Source organism: Phocoena sinus, chromosome 9 (genome assembly GCF_008692025.1).
Source record: "Phocoena sinus isolate mPhoSin1 chromosome 9, mPhoSin1.pri, whole genome shotgun sequence".
NCBI lineage: Eukaryota > Metazoa > Chordata > Mammalia > Artiodactyla > Phocoenidae > Phocoena > Phocoena sinus.
Window position 1 is genome coordinate 97,785,153 of NC_045771.1, and position 20,724 is coordinate 97,805,876.

At 59.7% G+C, this 20,724-nt stretch overlaps 1 protein-coding gene across 2 annotated transcripts; it reads right to left on the reverse strand.

Moving 5' to 3' along the window:
- Positions 1-1,299: 1,299 nt before the first annotated feature.
- Positions 1,300-16,142, reverse strand: MYO1G (myosin IG). Of its 2 annotated transcripts, XM_032643446.1 has the most exons (22): positions 15,972-16,138; positions 14,310-14,518; positions 14,039-14,132; positions 13,099-13,264; positions 12,770-12,823; positions 11,939-12,034; positions 11,563-11,682; positions 10,717-10,941; positions 10,478-10,623; positions 9,925-10,039; positions 9,590-9,760; positions 9,311-9,381; positions 8,187-8,261; positions 7,854-7,986; positions 6,987-7,153; positions 6,558-6,765; positions 4,549-4,772; positions 3,833-3,977; positions 3,024-3,128; positions 2,703-2,816; positions 1,640-1,794; positions 1,300-1,564 (listed from the first exon to the last, which is right to left on the reverse strand). In XM_032643446.1, the coding sequence occupies exons 1-22, from the start codon at positions 16,061-16,063 to the stop codon at positions 1,408-1,410; spliced, it is 3,042 nt and encodes a 1,013-aa protein (XP_032499337.1). In that variant the 5' UTR covers positions 16,064-16,138; the 3' UTR covers positions 1,300-1,407. The 2 variants fall into 2 exon arrangements, 1 of the variants encoding a protein (XP_032499337.1); XR_004351471.1 differs by lacking the exons at positions 1,300-1,564; positions 1,640-1,794; positions 2,703-2,816; ... (3 more) ...; positions 6,558-6,765; positions 6,987-7,153 and having other exon boundaries at positions 9,311-9,430; positions 15,972-16,142.
- Between the last annotated feature and the right edge of the window lie 4,582 nt (positions 16,143-20,724).

The window sequence follows — 20,724 nt, forward strand, 5'->3', positions numbered from 1 at the left end:
CTCAAGCAGGTGAAGAGGGGCAACAGGGACACTCCTCCCAGAGGTAGAAGCATGTGCAACGGTCCTGAGGATGGAAGGGGCTGGGGTCCTGTCACCTGAAAGTGCTCTGCGCTTGTGTGTGGGGATGATTCTGGAAGGCCAGCAGGCCCATCTGATTAGGATGTTGCCGTCTTCCTAAGTGCAGTGAGAAGGGGGTGTTCAGCCGGGTGGCATTCTCCATGGACAACTGGTAGCCGCAGGGAATTAGACCGCAGCAGGTTAGGATTTGAGAGAAGGCGCAAGTCCAGGGTGAGAAGTGTGCTGATCCCACAGTTACTCAGGGGTGGAGCCAGCTTGCCTTGGCAGAGGCCCCACATAATGGATGGAGGTGAAGGGAGGCAGCAGGGTTACTGGTGTGAGCATCAGGGACAGGAACACCAGGAGGAAGGGCTCGTCCCAAAGCCACCAGGGTCACCAGAGCCGGGAAGAGATGCCGGAGTAGGCCATCTGGGGGCTTTGGGGGCCTCAAGGCCTCTTCCAGGGCAGGAGCAGCCAGACACAGACCTGCATGGCGGCAGGTGACCCCCCCCGCCCCCCAGGAGAGGAGAGGTGACAGTAACAAGGGGAAGCCTCAGTAAGTTCTCAGCCCTTCCATGACACACCCAAAGGCCATGGCAAACAGACAGCGACCTCTCTCCACACCAACAGGGCACAATCAAACAAGGATGCCCCCAAATTTAGGGTGCCCCAGGAAGAGGAAGAGTGCCACATTGGGGGCAGAGAAGCCACCTACTGAAAGAGGAGAGGAGAGGGCCTGGTTCTGGATGGGGCCGGGGCAGGGGCAGGGGCTGGGGAGAGGCTCTGCTAGCCTGAGCGGGGGCGGGTGTGCTCACTCTGGCCTTCCTTGGATTGGCTTCCTGGAGAAACCCCAGGCATGGGGACGGGCTCCCAGAGTCTGGGGAGTCCTGGCTACCGGTGTCCCAGAGGTAGGTGTCCCAGAGGTAGGGTTCCCAGGCCGTGGGATGCCCATACCCAGCACCGACACAGACAGCAGCTGGGACAGTGTGTGCCCCCAGTGTGTGCTCTGCCCAAGCCCGTCCCAAGACGGCCCTGGGACCCCCAAGCTTCCCCAATGGCCCAATAGGAACAATGCAGTCCTACAGGAGGGCAGGAGAGAGAAAGAGACCAACGCTCTGGGGACATTCGGAAACCCAAGAGGGGCAGCCTTGGATGCAGGGGTCAGCAGAGGACACTGGGGTGAGGTTTGCCAAATCGGCGGTGGCTGGAGACTGTCCGCCCCCGGACACAAGCCTACGCCCATCACAGACTCAGCGTCCTTTACTGCACAGGGAGACTGCGCTCTTTCCCCGGTGTGGGCGCGGGTGGAGAACCCCTCGGCCAGGCCCCGGTGCGGGCGGGTAGGCCAGCTCAGCAGCCCGGCCACAGGAGGGTGAAGGCACCGCGGCTGCAGCGGAAATCTGGCTCTGGCTGCTCCGGCTTGGGCTCCACGGAGACCAGGCGCCGAGCCCCGCGCTGGGTCAGCGGGATGCAGTCGGAGACGCGGACCTCCAGGGCCCGGCCCTCCCTGAAGGAGGGAGGTCAGGGTCAGGACGGGCAGGGCTCCGCAGCCCCGCAGCCGCCCCCGCGCCCCGAGACTCACCCCTGGCAGTGCGCGGCCAGCACGCCCACCAGCTCCCCGACGCGGTTATCCAGCGGCGGCCGGGAGCGGTGCAGACACACCACCAGGTCGTCGTAGCCCCGCGCGTGCAGCACCACCAGCTGGTCCCGCCCGCTGGTCACGCTCAGCCCGGTCACCTGAAGGGGGCGGGGTCTCAGGGTCAGGGGCGCGGCAGGCCCTCCTCCCCAAACCTGCACCTCCACCCCACAGCCCAGGAGCACAGGCCCGCCCCCCGCACACATCTTCCCCTCCCCAGCACCCCGCCCGCTCCCCTCGGCCTCTCCCGAGCTCCCCTCCTCTCCCCCAGGCCCCACAACCCTGCTGCCCCCTCTAGGTCCCCTTCCTCCCTCTCTGGTTCTGCCCATAAAGGCGAGGGTCGGGCAGGGCGCACCGCACACGAGGGCTTTTTGCCCTAATGGAATGTTCTAGATCTGCACAGTCTAACATGGTACCACTGCTCACCTGTGGCTCTCCAGCACCTGAACGTGCTGGTGCCACTGAGGAGCTGAACTTTTACTTTTCTTTCCTTTTCATTGCATTTAAATAGCCACACGGGTCGTGGCCACCATACCGGATGGTCCTCCAGCCTGACAGTTACAGGGACCCCCAGCCTCAGTCCCTGCCCTGGGTTGCCCCTTGGCCTGTGGGAATATGAGCTGCGACTCCAGGGAGCAAGTGGGTCACAGAACTGGACAGAGGGGTGAAAGGCGGGTGGCAGCCACCCACTGCAGCCAGCTCCACGTGGTCCAGTGGCGGAGACCCCCGGGCAGGCACTGGCACAGATGTGGGGAAGAGGGGCCATTTGGCATTTCGTTCTGCCAAAGAGTGGAGCAGGAGGGGGGCGAGGAGGCTGAGGATGGGGCTCTGCAGGCTGTTCAGCAGGGGCGCATGGGGCGGGGGAGGAGTTGCCAGCCTGAGCTGATGCTGAGCTCCAGAAAGCTCCAGTCATCCCAGGTAGGCATGAGGGGAGGGGCCTGGCAGTGCCCAGCAGGACACCGGGCCAGCTAGGGCCTCACGGATGGCCCCGCCCCCGCACAGGGCTTACCACGTCCAGGGGCACAGCCCGCATCACCCGGTACTGCCGGCCTGGCTCCAGCTTGTAGAGGTGCCGGTCTGTGAGCAGAAGCGCCCGGTCCCGGCTTTTGTTGAAGCGATTCACCTGCGGGACAGGTGCTCTCAGGGTCACTTGCCTGCCCCAGGGGGCTCCCCAGCAGGTGTGGCCAGTGGCCTCGCCTCCCTGAGGCCACTCTCTCACTGACTGGGCTGGAGCTGACAACTTTTGAAGTTTCAGGGTCAGCTGTGAAACCTCTAAGCTAGGCCTGGGCCAGGGATGCCACGGGCCTGCAGCCCTGCATCCACTGCTCACCTTTCGGACATGGCTGGAGAAGAGCACGGCCCCGAAGCCGTCCTTTTCCCGAAGCGTCTTCAGTCGCTGAGCAAACAGGTCTGAGGCTGTGGGGTTGTCTGTGGCCTGAGGACAGATGGGGGCTGCCTGGGATGGAGTCTTGGGACCATGCTTGACTGACAGCAACTCTCAGGGAATTGGCACAGTTATCCTTGACCTCAGAGAACCTCGTCAGGCCATGCGCCAGCCTCCTGGTGGGTCCACCTGCCACACTGGCTTCCCTAAGGCCCACCGCACAGATCCCCTGCAGCCCTGAGGTTCTAGGCACACATGTCTGTGCCGTCCACACCACCCACCAGCCCTGCTCCCCACGCCAGGCCCGGGCAGACTGAGAGATGGAAGGGGCTGGGTGGGACCTCGCTCCTCCATGCCAAGCCACCCACCTGGGCAAACCTCTCGCCCCTAAGGCTTCATCCCCTGCAGAATGGGGCCAGGGGGTGGCTCACAGCACCCGTGTGGGCCAAGGGGGGCCATGGCATGGAGTCAGGGGGCTGTGCCTAAGAAGGGGGATCTGTGCCGGAGAATGGGGGGGCTGCCCTGAAAACACAGGAAGGCAAGTGGGAGTAGGGCAGAGGGGGAGGTGCTGAGTAAAGCCCAGGCTAGCTGGTTCTGAGTGAAAACCCTTGAACTTCAGAGGCCAGGGGCAGGAACAGAGGGATACAGCCCACAGGACAGCCAGGCTCAGGGAGAGGACAACTGAGGTGGACATGGGCAAGGTTTCAGCCTTGAGCCTCTCCTTGGCACCCAGACCCCACAGCCCTGACACTTACGGAGGACAAGTAGTCCCGGGCCCAGGCCCGCCGGCAGCCCCAGTCCTGTCGCAGCTCCTGCAGGGCCGCCATGGCAGCCACCTTGGCCTTGATCTGAGCCATGTCTGAAGGGGGGATGTTCTTCACCAGCTGCCGGGCCCGCCACCTGGAGAGGGCCAGGTGGTCAGACAGACGCCTGTGCAGCCTCACCCTTCCCTACTCCTGGTTCTGCCCCTTTTCCTGAGAACACACGTTAGTGCCTTTTCATGTCCCTTCCCCCACAGGATAAGGCCAGGCCCCTCAGCCAGGCACTAGCCACCCTCTGTGTCCCAGCCTCCCTGGTCGCAGTGGAAGGTGGCCTCTCCTGCTCTGAGCATGCTGGTTGCCCTTCACACCTCTCCTAAAGAACTCCTACTCAGCCTTCAAAGCCCTGCTCAGTTGCAGAGTTTCCCCCACTTCTAGCTCTGACCCACCACCCTCCCTGCAAGCCTCTAGCAAGGAGATGGAGGCCTGCATCCCCTCCAGATGTCCAGAATGGTGCTGGGGGCGTTAGGAATCTTCCACCGGCTGTGGGGTGTGGGTAGCCAGCTGATGTGCACAGCCCCCTGTTTTCTGCTTATCCAGTGGGACCACCTGTCTCCTGGGTAGCACCAAGGGGTTCAGATGGCCCGGTCCGGGTGTTCAGTGGGCTCTAGCTGAGTGGAAAAGAGTGAGGGGCGGTGGCAGAGGGCGAGTACCTGCAGAAGAGCACCTGGCAGATGTCCTGGAAAGACTGTAGCACAGCAGGGGGCAGCGGCCACACAAGGTCACGGCCGTAGAGCGGGGGCTGCCGTGCAGCCTGGAATCGCCGCTGCATCTCTGCCAGGTGAGCGCGCACCTTGTGCCTCCGGAACCAGCGCATGATGGTGTAGACGGCCCTCAGGCGCCGGAAGTGCCGCCTGGCCAGCGTGCCCCGCCATGCCTGGGGGGCCAGTGGGAGGTGGTGCTCCATTAGGCCCTGCCAGGCCCCGCCTCCCTCACCTTAGGAGACCCCAAAATGGAGGGGCACCCGAGAATGTAACCATCAAAACCCAGACTGAAGATCCTACAAGGCAAGCGGCCCAGCGAACCCACAGATTAAAAGAGACTTAAGCAACGTATAGACCCTGAGTTGAACAGACTGAGGACACGACTGGGGACGTGTGGTTATTGACTGGACAGGACGGCAGCAAGTCAGCGTGAACTTTCTAAATCCTGTTTCTGTGATGCTATTAGGTCATGTTCTTAAAAAAAAAACCCCTGTGTGTTATAGGAGATAACAGAGGTAACAATGAAATGCAGTGTGTCGTCCTTAGTTGGATTCTGGGTTTTTAAAAGATGTAATGGGGGACTTCCCTGGTGGCGCAGGGGTTAAGAATCCGCCTGCCAATGCAGGGGACACGGGTTCAATCCCTGGGTCAAGAAGGTCCACATTCTGCGGAGCAACTAAGCCTGCGTGCCACACCTACTGAAGCCCGCGCACCTAGAGCCCGTGCTCCGCAACAAGAGAAGCCACCGCGGTGAGAAGCTCAGGCACCACAACGAAGAGTAGCCCCCGTTCGCCGCAACTAGAGAAAGCCCGTGTGCAGCAGCAAAGACCCAACACAGCCAAAAAAAAAAAAAAAAAAAGACTGCTCTACCATACCATTTAAAAATTAAAAAATTAAAAAATAAAAGATGTAATGGGTCATAGTGGGACCCTTTCAGAAATTTAAATATGGCCTACATATTAGACATTCAGATGTGTAGAATATATTTTATCAGTGTTAGGTTTCTTTTTTTTTTTTTGGCCATGCCCTGCAGCACGCGGGATCTTAGTTCCCCCACCAGAGATGGAACCCATGCCCCCTGCAGTGGAAGCGCAGGGCCCTAACCACTGCACCGCCAGGGAACTCCCAGTGTTAGGCTTCTTGAATGTGCTAATGTCAGTGCGGTTATAAGGGTGGATGACCTTGTTCTTAGGATATGCGTGCTGAAGGATTTAGGGGTGTCATTGCTTTATATGGTTTGGGAAAAAATACAAATGTATGCATATGTGAGTATCTGTATGTGCGTATGGAGAAAGAGAGAGACAGAGATGGGGGGAGGGGAGAACATGATTGGAGCAATCCAGGTGAATAGTAATCGTACGAATCTTTCCACTTTTCTGCAGGTTTGAAATGTTAAAAATAGAACGTCATGGGGAGAGGTGGGAGAATCCTTATCCTTTGGGAAGACATACTGACATGATTATAAATGAAATGATTTGCTTCAGAGTAACTGGGATAGAGGTGCGATGTCTACCCAAAGCCACGTTGGTCATGTGACATGCTTGACACAGGGCAGTAGCCTGTGGGAACAGAGCATACCATTCTGCGCGCTTTTCTCCAGGTCTGAAATCTTTCAGAATAAATGGAAGAAAAGAAGGAAAAAAGAAAGGAAGGAAGGAAGCCAGGTTCCTGAATGTCTTGTTTTGAGCACCTGGGCCTGAGCCTGGTGGCCACAGAACAGAGGGGAACCGAACAACAGCCCCACGTTTTGCTTAAGTCAGTTTCAGCGTCGGTTTGTCACCTGCGAGCGGGGGCTCCCCCGGTACTTGGAAGTGTGCCTGTGCTCCCCTCAGTGCACGCACATCCCCCCAACTCCGGGTGGTACACATCCATCTCTCCCCTCCCCCCAGGTAGCGCACACAGCCCTCTCCTGCCCATCCCCCCACACCCTCCCTGGGGGCCGTCCAGCCCCGCCGCACCTTCTGTAGCAGCAGCACGATGATGGGGATGAGACACGCGCGGCTCTGCTCCAGCGTGACCAGCGTCCGGGGCGAACGGATGAAGAGTTTGCTGTGGCCGAAGGCGACGTCCCCCTGCAGCCCGTGCTGCTCCAGGAGGGCGCTCACGGCTGCCCTATCGGAGCCCAGCAGGTGGTTTGGCCACGTGTACTCACAGGTCATCTTGTACCTGTCACAGAAGGACCGGGCAGTGGGCGCCAGACCCTGTGGAGGAGTGCGGACTCGCCCCGCCTTGACTCGCCCCGCCCCCATTTGCCCCCCCCCCCGCCCACCACGACGCCATGCATGCAGGCTCCCGCCTTGAAGTCTGAAAAGCGCCCGCTGCTTTGGGCACCCGCGGCCCGCTGCTGGAACCCCTCAAGGACACGCCCCCGGGAGAGGGGGCCGTACCTGAGCAGGAATCGAGAATAGGGCTGGCGGGAAGCGAAGCCGGCCCTGCGGACCCTCACGTTCTCCAGCAGCCCCAGGTATGCGACCTGGTGGCGACAGTGGCCCTCATCCAGCTTCGCGGCCACCTTGTCCTCATTGGGCTTGATGCAGCGGACGTAGAAGGGCTCCTGTGGGGACAAAGGACACTCGGAGGGGCCAGTGTCACGGCCCTACAGTCACCCTGCAGGGGCAGCAACCGAGATGTCTCCATTCTGCCATCTCCATCCTCCCACTCTGCCATCAGTCCGTGTGGGGAAGAGGCTCTCGGGGGAAGGGGAGGCTGAGGGCCCGCGGGCAGGCCGAAGGCTGAGGCCAGGAGGAGACTGGGGATGAGGGCTGGCGGGCAGCATGGGACCTGGGAGCCCAGTGCTGGGTGCGGGCAGGAGGCTGGCCCAGAGCCAGGTTCTGACCGGGCAGCAAAGCCCCTTAGTCCTTCCTTTCGCTTCCCAGAGGCCCTGCTGAGTCTCTGGATATTCTGCGTCCTTCCACTGCCCCTCTGACTTTGGGCCCCAAGCTCTATGAGGTGCTCCTGCCACTTTCCTGTCCCCGTGACCCCAGCTTCCAGAAGCTAACCCGTATCTGGGCAGCACCAGGGCTGGGCCAACCCAAGCTCTGAGCAAGGTCTCCCCCAGCCTATCCCCAAGAGGCAATGAGGCTAGGGGAAGGCTGCTGGGACCCTGCATTTACTCAAGCCTCGGCCTGGTCCAGGGCATCTTAACCTGTGCAGCGGCCGGTCCCTCCCTGCTGGAGGGGTTGTGGCTTGCAGCAGAGAGGAAACAGAAGGATCCGGAAGGATCCAGACTCAAGGTGGGGTTGGGGGGGGTGTACCTTGGAGGCCAGGTTTTCCACCAGGGCCACCATGGAGTTCTTGAAGAGCGTGCCAGCCGTCAGGGGGCGCTTGGTCACCTCCGTGATGTCCTGCTGCCCATCTGGCCACATGGCCCGCAGGGTGGGGTCCGTGCTGTGGACACAGGTTGCATGGCCAGCCGCCCTCCAGGACAGCCCATACCCCAGCCTGGCCATTTGTAAGCTTCATGGCCTCAGCTTTGACCCTCAGGCTGTCTGTGAGGGTCAGACCGGAGTGTCTGAAGGCCCTTCTGCCCAGAGCCCCTGGGCCCTCGCCCTCTGGTGCCCACACGCATGCCCACAGAGCCTGCTCACCTGTTGTACAGCAGCCGCTTGAAGTCCTGGAAGAGGGAGTCTCTGTTCTTGTCAATGAAGCCCTCCACCGAGTACCTGGTCGGGGGGGACAGGGCCACTGAGGAGACGGGGCCCTCGGACGGCCCCCAGCATGCCCCTCCCCCTCCCCCCACCTGGTCAGCCTCTCTTCCTTCCTCCTCACGTGCTCGTCTTCCTTTCCCTCTCCTTTCTGTCTTCCCTCTCATCACATAAGCCCTCCTCCCTCCAAAGTTTCTCTCCTGAGAGGTGCCAAATGTCGCATCACTGAACCCTGGCTCTAGCACATACATGCGGTGTGACCTGACCTAGGACAAGTTACTTAAACTCTCTGTACCTCAACAGAGACCACGAGCTCAGAACAGTGCCTCCTGAGTTTCCAAATACATCGGTGATTACAATTACAACCAGGAACTCCTGAATTGGTCTATTTTGTTCCAGTGGCACTGAGAGCCTCAGATTCATCGTCTCGCCCTTTGACTGTTAGAAAGCTCAGCGCTAAAATCTTGGCTTCGCTTGCAGCTCCTAGAAAGGCTCAAGGCCATGGGATCTGACTTCTGGTGGCTTCGTCTTTTGGACTCTTATTTCTTCTCCTTGCGAAGGACACGTTGGACACTTGTGCCTCTCTCTGTGTCACCTCAGATCCACTTCCAGGTGAGGTGAGTGACAGGGAAATTAATAATAATCATGGCCACCCCTGGAAGACACCTGGGGCCTCGGTACTCAGTGTGTGGCCTGAGGACCCGCAGTGTCCATCTGGCCTGGGAGCTTGTCAGAGACACAGCCTCTCACCCCTCTGCTCCTCCTTGCTGGCCTGCACCTGGATGTGCAGGCTTTGCTCAAAACGTGACAAGAACTGGCCCTGGGCTAGGAGCAGAGGTCCACCCTGGCTGCACCTCGGAATCTCCAGCCCCTCTCCCAGAAATGGGCATTTTTTAAAAAGCTTCCCAGAAGATTGTATGATACAGTCAGGGCTGAGAATCGCTATCTTAAAAGCTCCGTTGTATGTATGCTTTTTACTTGTGAATCTGGTGAAGGGCATATTTTCAGTGCCTTAAAAAGGGGAAGGGGCAGAGGGGGGGACCAGACGCTCAGTGGGGGGCCCTTACATGACATCCCCTGCATAGTGCTTGATCCGGAAGTCTCGGCCAAACTCCATGGTCTTGTCTGTGGGGCAGAGCTATGGCGGGGGGGCAGGCCAGGTCAAGGCACAGAAGGTGTGGGGGGATCTGGGGGAGGGGGGGCAGTCCTGCAGAGAAGGCTGAGCCACCGCCAAGGACCCCACCCCCACCCCAAGACAGGCAGCGTGGCACCTGTGGTGCCCTTTCCAGTGCTGGGACCAGCCGGGGGTGCACAGGGCGGGGGCGACCGCAGGGGCAGAGGGGCACCTGGCGGCTGGTGTAGTGCGGATGGTTGCGGTGGTGCGTGTCCAGGGTCTGCAGGAAGATCCGGTCGGTGATGGGGCCCGCGCTGCCGCAGGCCTCATCCAGCACAGCCAGGATGCCCCTGTGGGGCCGCTCCACCAGGTCCACGATGGTGGCGTTGTTGAAGTACTCCACCTGCAGGAGGGCAAACAGGGCAGCTCCCGAGCCCCGTCGGCCGGCCTCGCGCCTGAGTTCCTGCCCGGCGCCCGCTCCCCTCGCCCTCCTCTGCACACACCAGCCCGCCCAGCGCCATGCCTCTCCCTCCGGGCCCGCGCTGTGCAGGACGGCCCGGCACTCACGCTCCGCCAGGCGATGCCCTCCCGCTCGTACTCTTCCTGCTCCTGCTTCAGGATGAGCTGGATGAAGAGCTGCTGCAGCTTCTCGTTGCAGTAATTGATGCAGAACTGCTCGAAGCTGGGGGCGGAGGGGCCGCTGAGAGTCATGCCTTGACTGCCCACCTCAGGGCTTTGGCTCCACGGGGATCGAGCGCAACAAATGGCAGGCTTCCCCGCAAACAGATCCCTAGAAGTTTGCCTGAGGGCGCTGGTGCCAGGCGTCCCAAGTGGCTTCTCTGTCGGGGAGCATCTCCCGCTCCGGGCCGCTCTTTTACCCGCCTGCCCCCAAGTCCAGCACGCATGCCCTGGAGTGGATCTGGGAGTCCCAGCGAGGGGAAGTGAGCCGAGATCTCGCCTTCCCAGGCACCAGTGGACGGCAGCACAGCTGAGGCCGGCTTGAAGGCACGAGCCTGGGGCCAGGGACCGACCGGCACTGACCCAGCCCAGCCGAGCTCCCCAGGACTAAGGCGGCCTTAGAGGGTGGGCGGGGTCAGGGTGTGGTGGCAGGGCTACCCACCTGTTGACAGGGAACACCTCGAAGCCGTAGATGTCCAGCACGCCGATGACTGTGTCCTTGCCGTCGCGTCGGGGGTCCCGGTCCCGGGGTTCCATGACACGGTTGATCCGGTCCACCACCCACTCAAACAGCCGCTGGTACACTGCCTGGGAAGAGGCCAGGAGCCAGCTGCCTCTGACTGCCTCTGGCCTCGTCTCCTCCGGGAAGGCCTCCAGGTTGCCCCCCCACCTCCAGAGCACCTTGGCACAGGCGTCCCGGGCATAGCTGGCCTCGGCCGCAGTGTGGCCCTTCTCGATGAGTTCCCTGCCTCCCGAGGCCACGGTGCGAGCCAGCAGGCAGCGCAGCACCATCCCCCGGGGTGTGGCCGTCAGCTCAGCCACGTGGTCCACCAGCACCTCATCAGTCACCGCCAGGCCCCTCTGCTCCAGACTGCTCTCCTCCAGCTCCACAAACTTGATGTTTCCCTGGTGATGCGGGAACCATGAAGTCAGGCTCCGCGCCTCAGAGGAGCCTGCTGCACCCCTCTGCCCCTGGGGGGACGGGGGGAGGCAGGGACACGGGGTACAGTAGAGCTTGGCTTCTACCACATACACAGCCAGAGAGAGAGAGGGGAGCGCTTCCTGGAGCACGCCAGAGCCTCCCCCAAGGCTTCCCACCCGAACGTCATGTGAATGGTCCCACTGCATCCTTCTGCAGCTGGCTATGTGCTACCCATTCCTCATGCTTCCTCAGAGAGAACTAAGGCTCAGAGGCGCTGAGTAACCTGCCCAAGGCCACACAGCTCTTAGGTGACGGAAGCAAAAGGCCAGTCTGCATGTGTTCAGCTTTACTGAGCCCAGACTGCCCTTGCCTGCTAAGTCTGGGCTGATCTACCAGACAAGGACCAGGCCCATTCTGGGCATGCAGGGCCCACGGCTCAGGGCCTGGCCTGTGGGAACCCATAGCCAAAGCAACTCAGTTTCAGCAGAGGGAGAAGTGGGCCAGTTACAGGGCTGGTTGTCAGAGGCCAGTCTCCTCCTCCAGAGGAGGCACCCGGCCAGGGCACCACATGGGGAAATGGCCGCAGAGCCCACAGCCAGGCTCACCAGGTGCAGAATGGCGGCCAGGATCCGGTGCACGGAGGCCACCTCCTCAGGACTGAAGCCGATCACCCGCATGGCCTCCGTCACCGCCTGGTGGTGGCTCTTCTCGTCACTGTCCAGGACCTGGGGGAGAAAGGTCCCAGCACCCCGGTGCCACGCTGAGCCTTGATTCCTCTGTCTCAGTGAGCATGCTCACCCACTGCACCCCCATCCCGGCGCTGAGCCCCGATTCCTCCAACTGAAAGCCTGCCGAGTCAGGGCCCCACCAGTCCCTCTGAGCCGTGCACACCGCCCTGGCCCCTGCTGAAGTCACTGGCCACTAGCACCAGGGTTCTGGGACTAAGCGTGATTAGAGCCTCGGCTCCCTGCCCCCACTCACACTGAGCCCCGCCCCCTGGCGGGTGAAATTATACAGCGCAGGGTTTCTCTGCAGGTGCAGTTCTTGCAGCTCTTTGTCCTCACAGCCCCGCAGCACCTGGAGGACCCGACACCCCTCCGTTAGGCCCCTGAGCTCCAAAGACCCCACCCACGTACGCAGGACAAACAGACGCGTCCTTCAACCACCGCTGACCCAACAAATTCATGGTGTGGGTCAGCACAGTGATGGTGTGGACACCGCCTGAGCCCAGGGAGAACCTACTTCTGGGTCAGATACTGTGTAGACACCACACCTATCCAGGGAAAGACCACTTCAGTGGTCAGACATGGTGTAGATACCACCTGAGTCCACAGAGACCCACTTCAGAGGTCAGACACATTGCAGACATTGCCTGTGTCCTGGGAGGACCTACTTCCGTGATTAGACACGATGTAGATGCTGCCAATGTCCAGGCAGACGCACTTCGGTGAGTCAGAAAGAATGCAGATACCACCCAGGTCCAAGGAGATCCTGCCTCAGTGGGCCAAACATGGTGTAACCACCTGAGTCCAGGGAGACACCACCTCAGTGGGTCTAACCCAGTGTAGACACTATCATTGTCCAGAATCCACCTCAGTGTTAGACATGGTGTGGACGCTGCCCTGCCCGCGTCCAGGGGGACCCCACGTCAGAGTCAGACGAGGTGTACACACAGCCACGTCCAGGGAGCTCCCACTGCAGTAGGGGCGGGGCCGGGGCGATGGCACAGAGGGAGAGGGGAGGGAAAGGGACTGTGGGTGGGGCAATCAGAAGGCCTTCCCTGCAGGTCTCCCCCTGCCTGCTTTGGCTCACCTGGTAGAAGGCATGGAAGTTCCTCTCGCCCACGTGCTGCTTGAGGACCCGAGACTGAGGAGAGAGGAGCAGCTGGACGGAGGCCTGGACGCTGGCCCCACCCCGGGGGACCTGTCCCAGAGCCCCTGGGGCAGTGCAGGTGGGGGTGGTGGCTGACCTGGCTTCAGGGGGAGCCCCGCCCAGTGAAGCTGGGACACCTGAGAAGGTAGGTTCCTGTCCCCAGGATGCCAGGCCTGGGGGGCTCGGCGTGGTGGGGCAGCTTTTCCTGGTCCCCCCAAGGGAGGCCTTTGTGCGGCCCACCTGCCCAGGGTCTCAGTGTTAAGGCCCACCTTCTCCAGCAGGTAGCTGTGGATGTGTCCCCCCACGGGGTCTCCTTTGAAGTCAAAGTTGATATCCATGTACTTGCCGAAGCGGCTGGAGTTGTGGTTGCGGTTGGTGCGAGCGTTGCCGAAGGCCTCCAGCACGCAGGTGGACTTGAGCAGCACGTCCTTGACCCTGCGGGGGGGCAGAGGGGCCGAGGGGCTGTAGCGCAAAGACCTCACGCTGGGGGCCGTGCCCAGGTCCAGCATCCCCGCCTGAGGCTTCCCCATCACAGGAGGAGAGGGAGCCTGAGGGCCTGGCCTCACCCTGTGCTGCCCTTTGCAGGCCTTTGACTCTGAGATGCTGGGAGAGGCACCTGCAGGGGGCTCACGGCGGTTGTCCTGTAAAGCCTTGAGCCTTGAAAGGCATTGGCCCTGCCTTTCCAGACCAAAGCTGCAGCCCAGTAAGGAGCTGGGTCTGCACGCTCGGTGCTGCCAGCCATGTGTGCTTGGGAACTTCCATCGCTGTTCCCACCCCACTCCTGCCCCGAACCCCACCTTACCCCACCTCAACAGGAAGAGCCGGGGCTCCCACACAGCTCCTACAAATCCCCAGTGGAGAGCAGCTGGCAGGCAGGTGGGCCCTGGGTTCCGGGTTCCTGACCCAAACCCTGACACCCGGCCTGGCATCCTGGGCCTTCCTGACAGGCCAGCCAACCTCTTCACTTCCATCACGTCCCGGAGAGGGCTCAGCACCTGTCTGTCGGCCCTCTGCACCTCACTCCCTTCCTGTCCCTAGAGGAAGGGCAGCCACGTGCTAGGCCGCGCCTCTCCTTGGGTCGAGAGGTCCGGGCTGCGGCTCACCTGGAGGCTTGCTGACAGCCACTGAACTTGGCCTGAGCCGGGCTCCATTGTGTCTCTTGCCCCCCATCAGGCATGAGGCCCCTCCCCACCCCCTCCCCGCCCTCACCTCTCCACCTCCGCCCTCTGGCTCGGGTTGGTGACGGCAGCGATGTACTGCATGATGCGCCTGCTGGCTTCCGTCTTTCCTGCCCCACTCTCCCCTGCCGGAAGGAAGGACAGTCAGACAATTTCTGGTTGCTCCCCCTTAACCAGCTCCCGGTGCCCATCCCCACTCCCAGGTGTTCCAGTCACCTCCCCATCATTGACAGATGAAAACACCAGGGCACAGGGAGGCTGTGAGCCAGAGCCTGGGCCCTGGCTGCAGGGCAGGTAGGTACCTGAGATAACAATGCAGGTATCCCTGGACCGGCGCTTCATCGCCCTGTAGGCAGCGTTGGCCACAGCGTACAGGTGGGGCGGCCGCTCATAGAGCTCGCGGCCCTGGTACCTGGCGATGGCCTCGGGCCCATACAGGGGCAGCTCCTGGTAGGGGTTCACGGACACCAGCACCTCACCGATGTACGTGTAGATGTGGCCCTTCTCGAACCTGGCACAGGCAGGGCCAGTCCTCAGTGCTCGGGGCCTCGGGGACACACACCTAGGTCCCGGGGCATTGGGCCCAGGCGGGAAGCCTTGGGGCCCTGGCCCACCCGCAGGGCTGAGAGTAGACGAGGGAGTGGGGGTGGGGGAGAGGGGTTGCCGGCTGACTTGAGCCTTCCTGGTGCCGTGTGCCGGGAGTCGCACCCCACACGAGGTGGTGGTGGGATCCAAGCTGCTCTCCACGGGGATCCTGATGTCACGGGAATCATGACTGCCCACTTTATTAAGGGACTGACTTGCCCCAGGCCTCGCTGGCCAAGGCAGAGCTGGCAGTGTGGGAAGCTGGGTTGAGGACTGGAGCAGATGCGGGTGGGAGGTGGAGGGAGGGGCCTCCAGCTGTTTCCGCCTCAAGACCTGGGCGGGGACCCAGAAGCAGAAGCGACCCAGCCCAGCCCCACCCAGACAGCAGGGACTGGGAGGGGTGCCACCCCCCTCCCCCCGGGCACCTCCTCATTGTTCTGGGCGCTTCCCTGCAGGAGCCTAGTCGCCCGGAAGGGTGCCTGTGTGCATCATCCCTCCCTCGACGCTTCTGCCCTGGGAGGAGCCTGCTGCCCTGACGGACCCGCCCTGCCCCCGACAGCCGCTCCCGGGTTCCTCTTCCTCAGCTGCCTCAGACGGACATGCGAGTTCCCTGGCTCGGCTCCCTGCACACCCGGGACCTGCTGGAGACAGACTCTCCCATCTGCAAGCTGTGTGGCCCCAGGCTCGGGGTTCCATCGTTAATACGGAGATGGTAATACCTGTCTCAGAAGCTAGTTTATAGGAATGAAGTGAAAGCATGCTTAGCTCTCTGCCCCCAAGAGCAGCTCATTTCCTGTCTGACTCTCCGTCCCACAGCCCTGACCTTGGCTCAGGGCCCGCCTGGGCCTGACTTCAGCAATCGGGGGTCAGTGGGACCTGTCCCCAAGCTCTGCAGTCACCTTCTGCTCCCCCTGGCTGTCCAGGGATGAAGCCAGCTCCTGGTGCCACCACCGACTCCTCCCTGCCCTCTGCCCTCTGGCAAATAGGGCCCCGTGTCACTTCTACCGGCCATGCCCTGAAGCACCCCACATGCCCCCCTGAGAGTGTCATCTCAGCTTGTCCACCTGCACCCCCAGGGTGGGCCCTGACCACTTCCCTTGGAGCCCCCAGGGCCCAGCACAGCCCCACTAGGGGGACGGAGCATCCACCCGGTCCGGGGGCCTGGCACCTGCCAGGAGGAGGGGTCAGGAGGCACCTGGGCTGTGTGGGAGGCCCGGGTCTGGGAAGCCTGCTCTAGCACTGGCTGGTTGCCCTGGCCCTGAGGCGACAGTCCTTCCTGTCCCAACGTCCCCCTGCAGTCACGCAGACAGCGGGCTGGGGCTGGCGGAGACCAGCGGGAGTGGGGATGGGGAGAAGGGGAGCCCCTGCCCTAGGTCTACCTGAGCTTCAGGTTCTCCATGAAGTCTTCCATGGTCACTTGGTCCAAAAGCACAAAGTCAGGCTTGCCGCACTCAGGGCCTTCGTCCTCCATCCTGCCGGCGGGAAGCACCCAGGCCAGGTTGCCCCGACCTTCCTGTGCAGAGCAGCTCAGGGGAGGGGTGCTCTCGCATAGGCCCAGCCCTCCCTCCCGCAGCCAGTGTGGTGAAGTAGGAAGTGGGTTCTTGTGGCCCCAGGGAGGGGTTGCCCTCCCTGCCTGCCGTCCCCTCCCAAGGGGCTCTGAGCCGTGCTTCCTGGCTCCCCTCAGGGCGTGCCTCACGGTCGGAAACTCCGACCCTCTATGATCTCACCCTCGCCCCAAGCAGCCGCATCTCTGCGGTCCCCAGCCCTGCTGCATCCGAGCCACGGGTGGGACCCTGAGCAGGGTTTTCTTGACGTGGCAGTGGCCGCAAAAGCCGTCAGCTCTCAGACCTCAGCACTACGTGGATTTTCGGGTAGGTACATTGCACCTCGACAAAAGGTGAACAAATGCCGATACCCAGGCCTTTGGGGCAGGAGCCTAGGCAGTACTCCTTCCAAGTGTGACCACGCTGCGATGTGAACCACAAAGCCAGCTTCCAGGCTTAGCCCGCCACAGCCACGGGGCTGGTGGTCTGGGTTCGTCATGCCGAGACCCAGTCTTGCCCCTGGTCCAGGCTTCCAGATGTTTCCCAGAAGGGTCCTTTGTGTCCTTGGGGCCCGCCTGCCTGTCCCTCTAGTAGTGAGACCCAGGAGCTGCGCCAGGAGCCCTCCTGTCCCACCTTGGTCCTCACCTCCCAGAGGTGTGGCCTCACTCCTCTCTGTGGAGCAGGCGGGCCCTTGACAAGTGGCCAGACGGGCCAGCTCAGACTTCGACCACACGGCGTCCGGGTTGGGGACGCGAGGCAGTTCTCTCTCATCCCTCCCCTCGCACAGGGAAGACAGCGCATTTCCCAAGTTTGAGTCATCCGTGTACTACCTTTGGGATTCTCTACTCAAAAACCTAGTTTATTTAAGAACTGTCTTTCAGTCAAGTCACTTTTTTTTTTAACCTGGATGAATAAAAGAATTTATTCTATGACATTTAGGGTCTAGACTAGAATACAACTTGGGGTTCATTTTAGCTCGAGACTAGAATAAAATTTCTAACCAAGCGTGATCAAAAGTCTCTTTTTTTAAATTAAGTTTTATTGGAGTACAGCTGCTTTATAATGTGTTAGTTTCTGCTGTACAGCGAAGTGAATCAGCTACGCGTATACATAGATCCCTTTTTTGGATTTGCTTCCCATTTAGGTCACCACAGAGCATTGACTGGCGCTCCCTGTGCTCTACAGTAGGTCCTCATCAGTCAACTCACTTTTTAAACTCTGAAACATTGTTTGATATGCAAGGGTTTTTCTCCTTCAGAGACTTTAAAACGAATACATATCTAATGAAATTGTTAAGTGCTTATTTTCAAACGCCTGATAAAACCAAGCCTCACAGCACTGTGCCCATTGTTCTGAGGGGACCCTCCGTCCGGACCAGGCTTTGGCTCCACCCTGCACCAGGCCTGGGGCTTCTCATGAGCAAGTTCTGGTCAAGTTTCATCCTCTCAGTCTCTGAAGACCCCCTTCGCACCCCTCCCCCTGCCTCTGTGGCTAGTGCTTTTGAAGGGTTTTCCAAACCAAAGCTCAGGAGTACTTGGGGAGTTCTCACAGAGCCTCAAGGTTTCACTTCCCCAATCTCTGGGCCTGGGGTTTGCATTAAATTAACAAGTGAAAAGAATGATGCGGCTGTTCCAGTGAAACTTGAGACATTGAAACCTGAACTCAATAAAATTTTCACGTCATGGGACTTCCCTGGTGGCACAGTGGTTAAGAATCTGCCTGCAGGGAACATGGGTTCCAGCCCTGGTCCGGGAAGATCCCACATGTGATGAAGCAACTAAGCCCGTGCACCACAACTACTGAGCCTGCGCTCTAGAGCCTGTGAGCCACAACTACTGAGGCCCAGAAGCCTAGAAACCGTGCTCCGCAACGAGAAACCACCGCAGTGAGAAGCCCGCGCACCACGACGAAGAGAAGTCCCCACTCGCTGCAACTAGAGAGAAAAGCCTGCATGCAGCAATGCAAAAACCCAACACAGCCAAAGCCAAAAAAAAAAAAAAAAAAAAGCTTAAAAAAAAATGTTCATGTCACAAAATAGTTTTCTTTAGGTTTTTTTTTTCCATGTCAAGACTATTCTTAGGTTGGGGGTTGGCCCGTGGGTTAACCAGTACCAGCTTTAGACCCTGATGCTGTGGCCCTGCACTTAACTGCAATCAGGACTGTGCTCTCCACTGACAGCTTGCACAAAAGATTTGCCACCCAGTGCCTCATTTATCTGAGGCCAATGACAGCTCACCAGAAATCCTTCCCCGTCCTGGGTCTGGCTGGACCTCTGGGTCCACTGGTCTCAGGCAGGACAAATGGTGGCCCTATATGCAGTCTCCCCGGGGTAGGGTCTGACAAGTTGGGGCACAGTGACAGGTGGAACAAACAAGTGTTCAAGTGAGGATGGAAGGACAGCAGGGAGATGGCCCTGGGGGCTGAGGGCAGCAGTTTCACCCTCATTTTCCGACCTAGGTCGATTTCAAGATGCCGCCCTCTGTCCAGTCCCTTCGATGGCCCCTCACCCTGGCCCCCCTTGCTGGTGCCATTGCCCTCTGTAGCAGGTCCCCAGTCCCTTTGTTTCTCAGTTCCCCTACACAACTGTATCCACTTTAGGATTTGCTTTTACTTCCAGCTCCTCTCAGAGCACCCACACTGTTGGGTTAGTTGCAGGGAAGGGCCCTGCCAAGGTGCCCTGGAGCGGCATGTACCCACAGAGGCCACACAGCTCATCCTCTGACGGCGCTCAGGAGGAGCCGCCACCTCTCTCTTCCTCATCTGCTCGGGAGGCTGTCAGAAGCGGTTCCCCTGGTACCCGGCTCCGAGCTGTGAGGCTTTATGCCCCCGCCCCCTCAGGGTGTAGCTGCAGTGACTTGCGGTGGAGGGACCTTTCGTTACTTTTCCATTCACAACATCACTAACAAACTGAATGTAAACGTGGCTCACTGAATCTTTTCTCGCTCAGTCGGCCTTGGCCTAACCTGCTGACACTTCTTGAAAAGGTCACAACGGTGAGCTAAATGGGCTTCCACTGTGAAGTCACTTATCAAATGAAATAGATCATGAGGGTGCATCACTCATCCTCAAAGTATCGATCCACACACCGTGTAGACTGGTGTGTAACCGAGTCTGACCCACGCTGGTGAAGAGGACAACAGACAGAGAACGCCATCAAGCCAGCGGAAGCTACTCCAGGAGTGGTACCCTACCACCCACTCTGCAGTCTCAAAAGCAACGAGAGTGGGAGACACCCCAGGGGCCCCCTCAAACTTGGCTGAAACTCCTTCAAGGAGGGGAGGGCCCTCCTCCTCTTTGTACCTAACAGAAACAGAGGCTGGACTGAACTACAAATTTTACACCGTTTTATTAAATCCCTTGTTTCTCATTCAGGAGATGTCAGAGGGGCCTGGGTCCTGATGTACAGTGAAGATCCTTGTTCTGGAAGCAGACAACACGGCACCGAAACCTGGGGTCAGAGAAGGTCAGTCAGACATGCATACTTGGCCCTGAGCCACCCACACCTCAGCTGGGCCAAGAACCAGAAATTCCTGACTCCTGGAAGGGGAGCAAGTGAGGATTTGAACCTGCTCAGAGAACTGTGGTGCAAAGGCCTGGCTTCAAATTCTGCTGCACCTTCACCAGGTATGTCAGTGTGGGCAGGTCACCACCTCAGTTCCCACTTCCTCTTCTATAAAAAACAAGGAAACAGGGGTTTCCCTGGTGGCGCAGTGGTTGAGAGTCCGCCTGCCGATGCAGGGGACACGGGTTCATGCCCCAGTCCGGGAGGATCCCACGTGCCGCGGAGCAGCTGGGCCCGTGAGCCATGGCCGCTGAGCCTGCGCGTCCGGAGTCTGTGCTCCGCAACGGGAGAGACCACAGCAGTGAAAGGCCCGCGTACCGAAAAAAAAAAAAAACAAAAAAAAAACAAGGGAAACAACTTGGAGGCCTGCTGTTAAAATAAAGTGATGTGAGGATATAGCCAGGGATTGTTGTAATTGCCAACTGCTGAGTGGCAATATACAGAAATGAACCTGAGTTCCCACTCCTGACTCCACCATGTGCCAAGAGGCCTCTGTGACAGAGACTTAGTAACAGCCCACCCTTTCCAGGCTGACACACCACTGACCTAGGAGATTCTTGGGGAAAAGGCTGCAGGTTGAATCCAAAACCACAAAGGCAATCAAAATGCCATGCCAAAGAATCAGACCTCCACGAGTCTAGATAGTAGACAACTATCTGTCCACAAAACAGTCTCGGCAGCTTAAAGACAATTCATCTGAGACTCAATCACCCGACTTAAAATATGGGAAGGTAAGAATAAATGGATGGCTTTGAACCTCTTGACAAGGGGACTTATGGAAAATTAACATATAAAATGGAAGTGAAGTGATTTGCTAGGCCAGACCCTGCACACTTACCACTGCAGAGTCCCCAGAAGAACCTGTCGTCTTTGGAAGGGATCATCTCTCAGGTGTCTTCTAGCTCTCACACCCTGGGATTTCTGCTGTTGCAGCTGGAGCAGGAACACAGGGCAGAGTCTGTTGGGGGTTGGGAGGCTGTGCTTTCAGGAACTGTGAAGGGTCTGACATACCCCCCCAGCAATGGC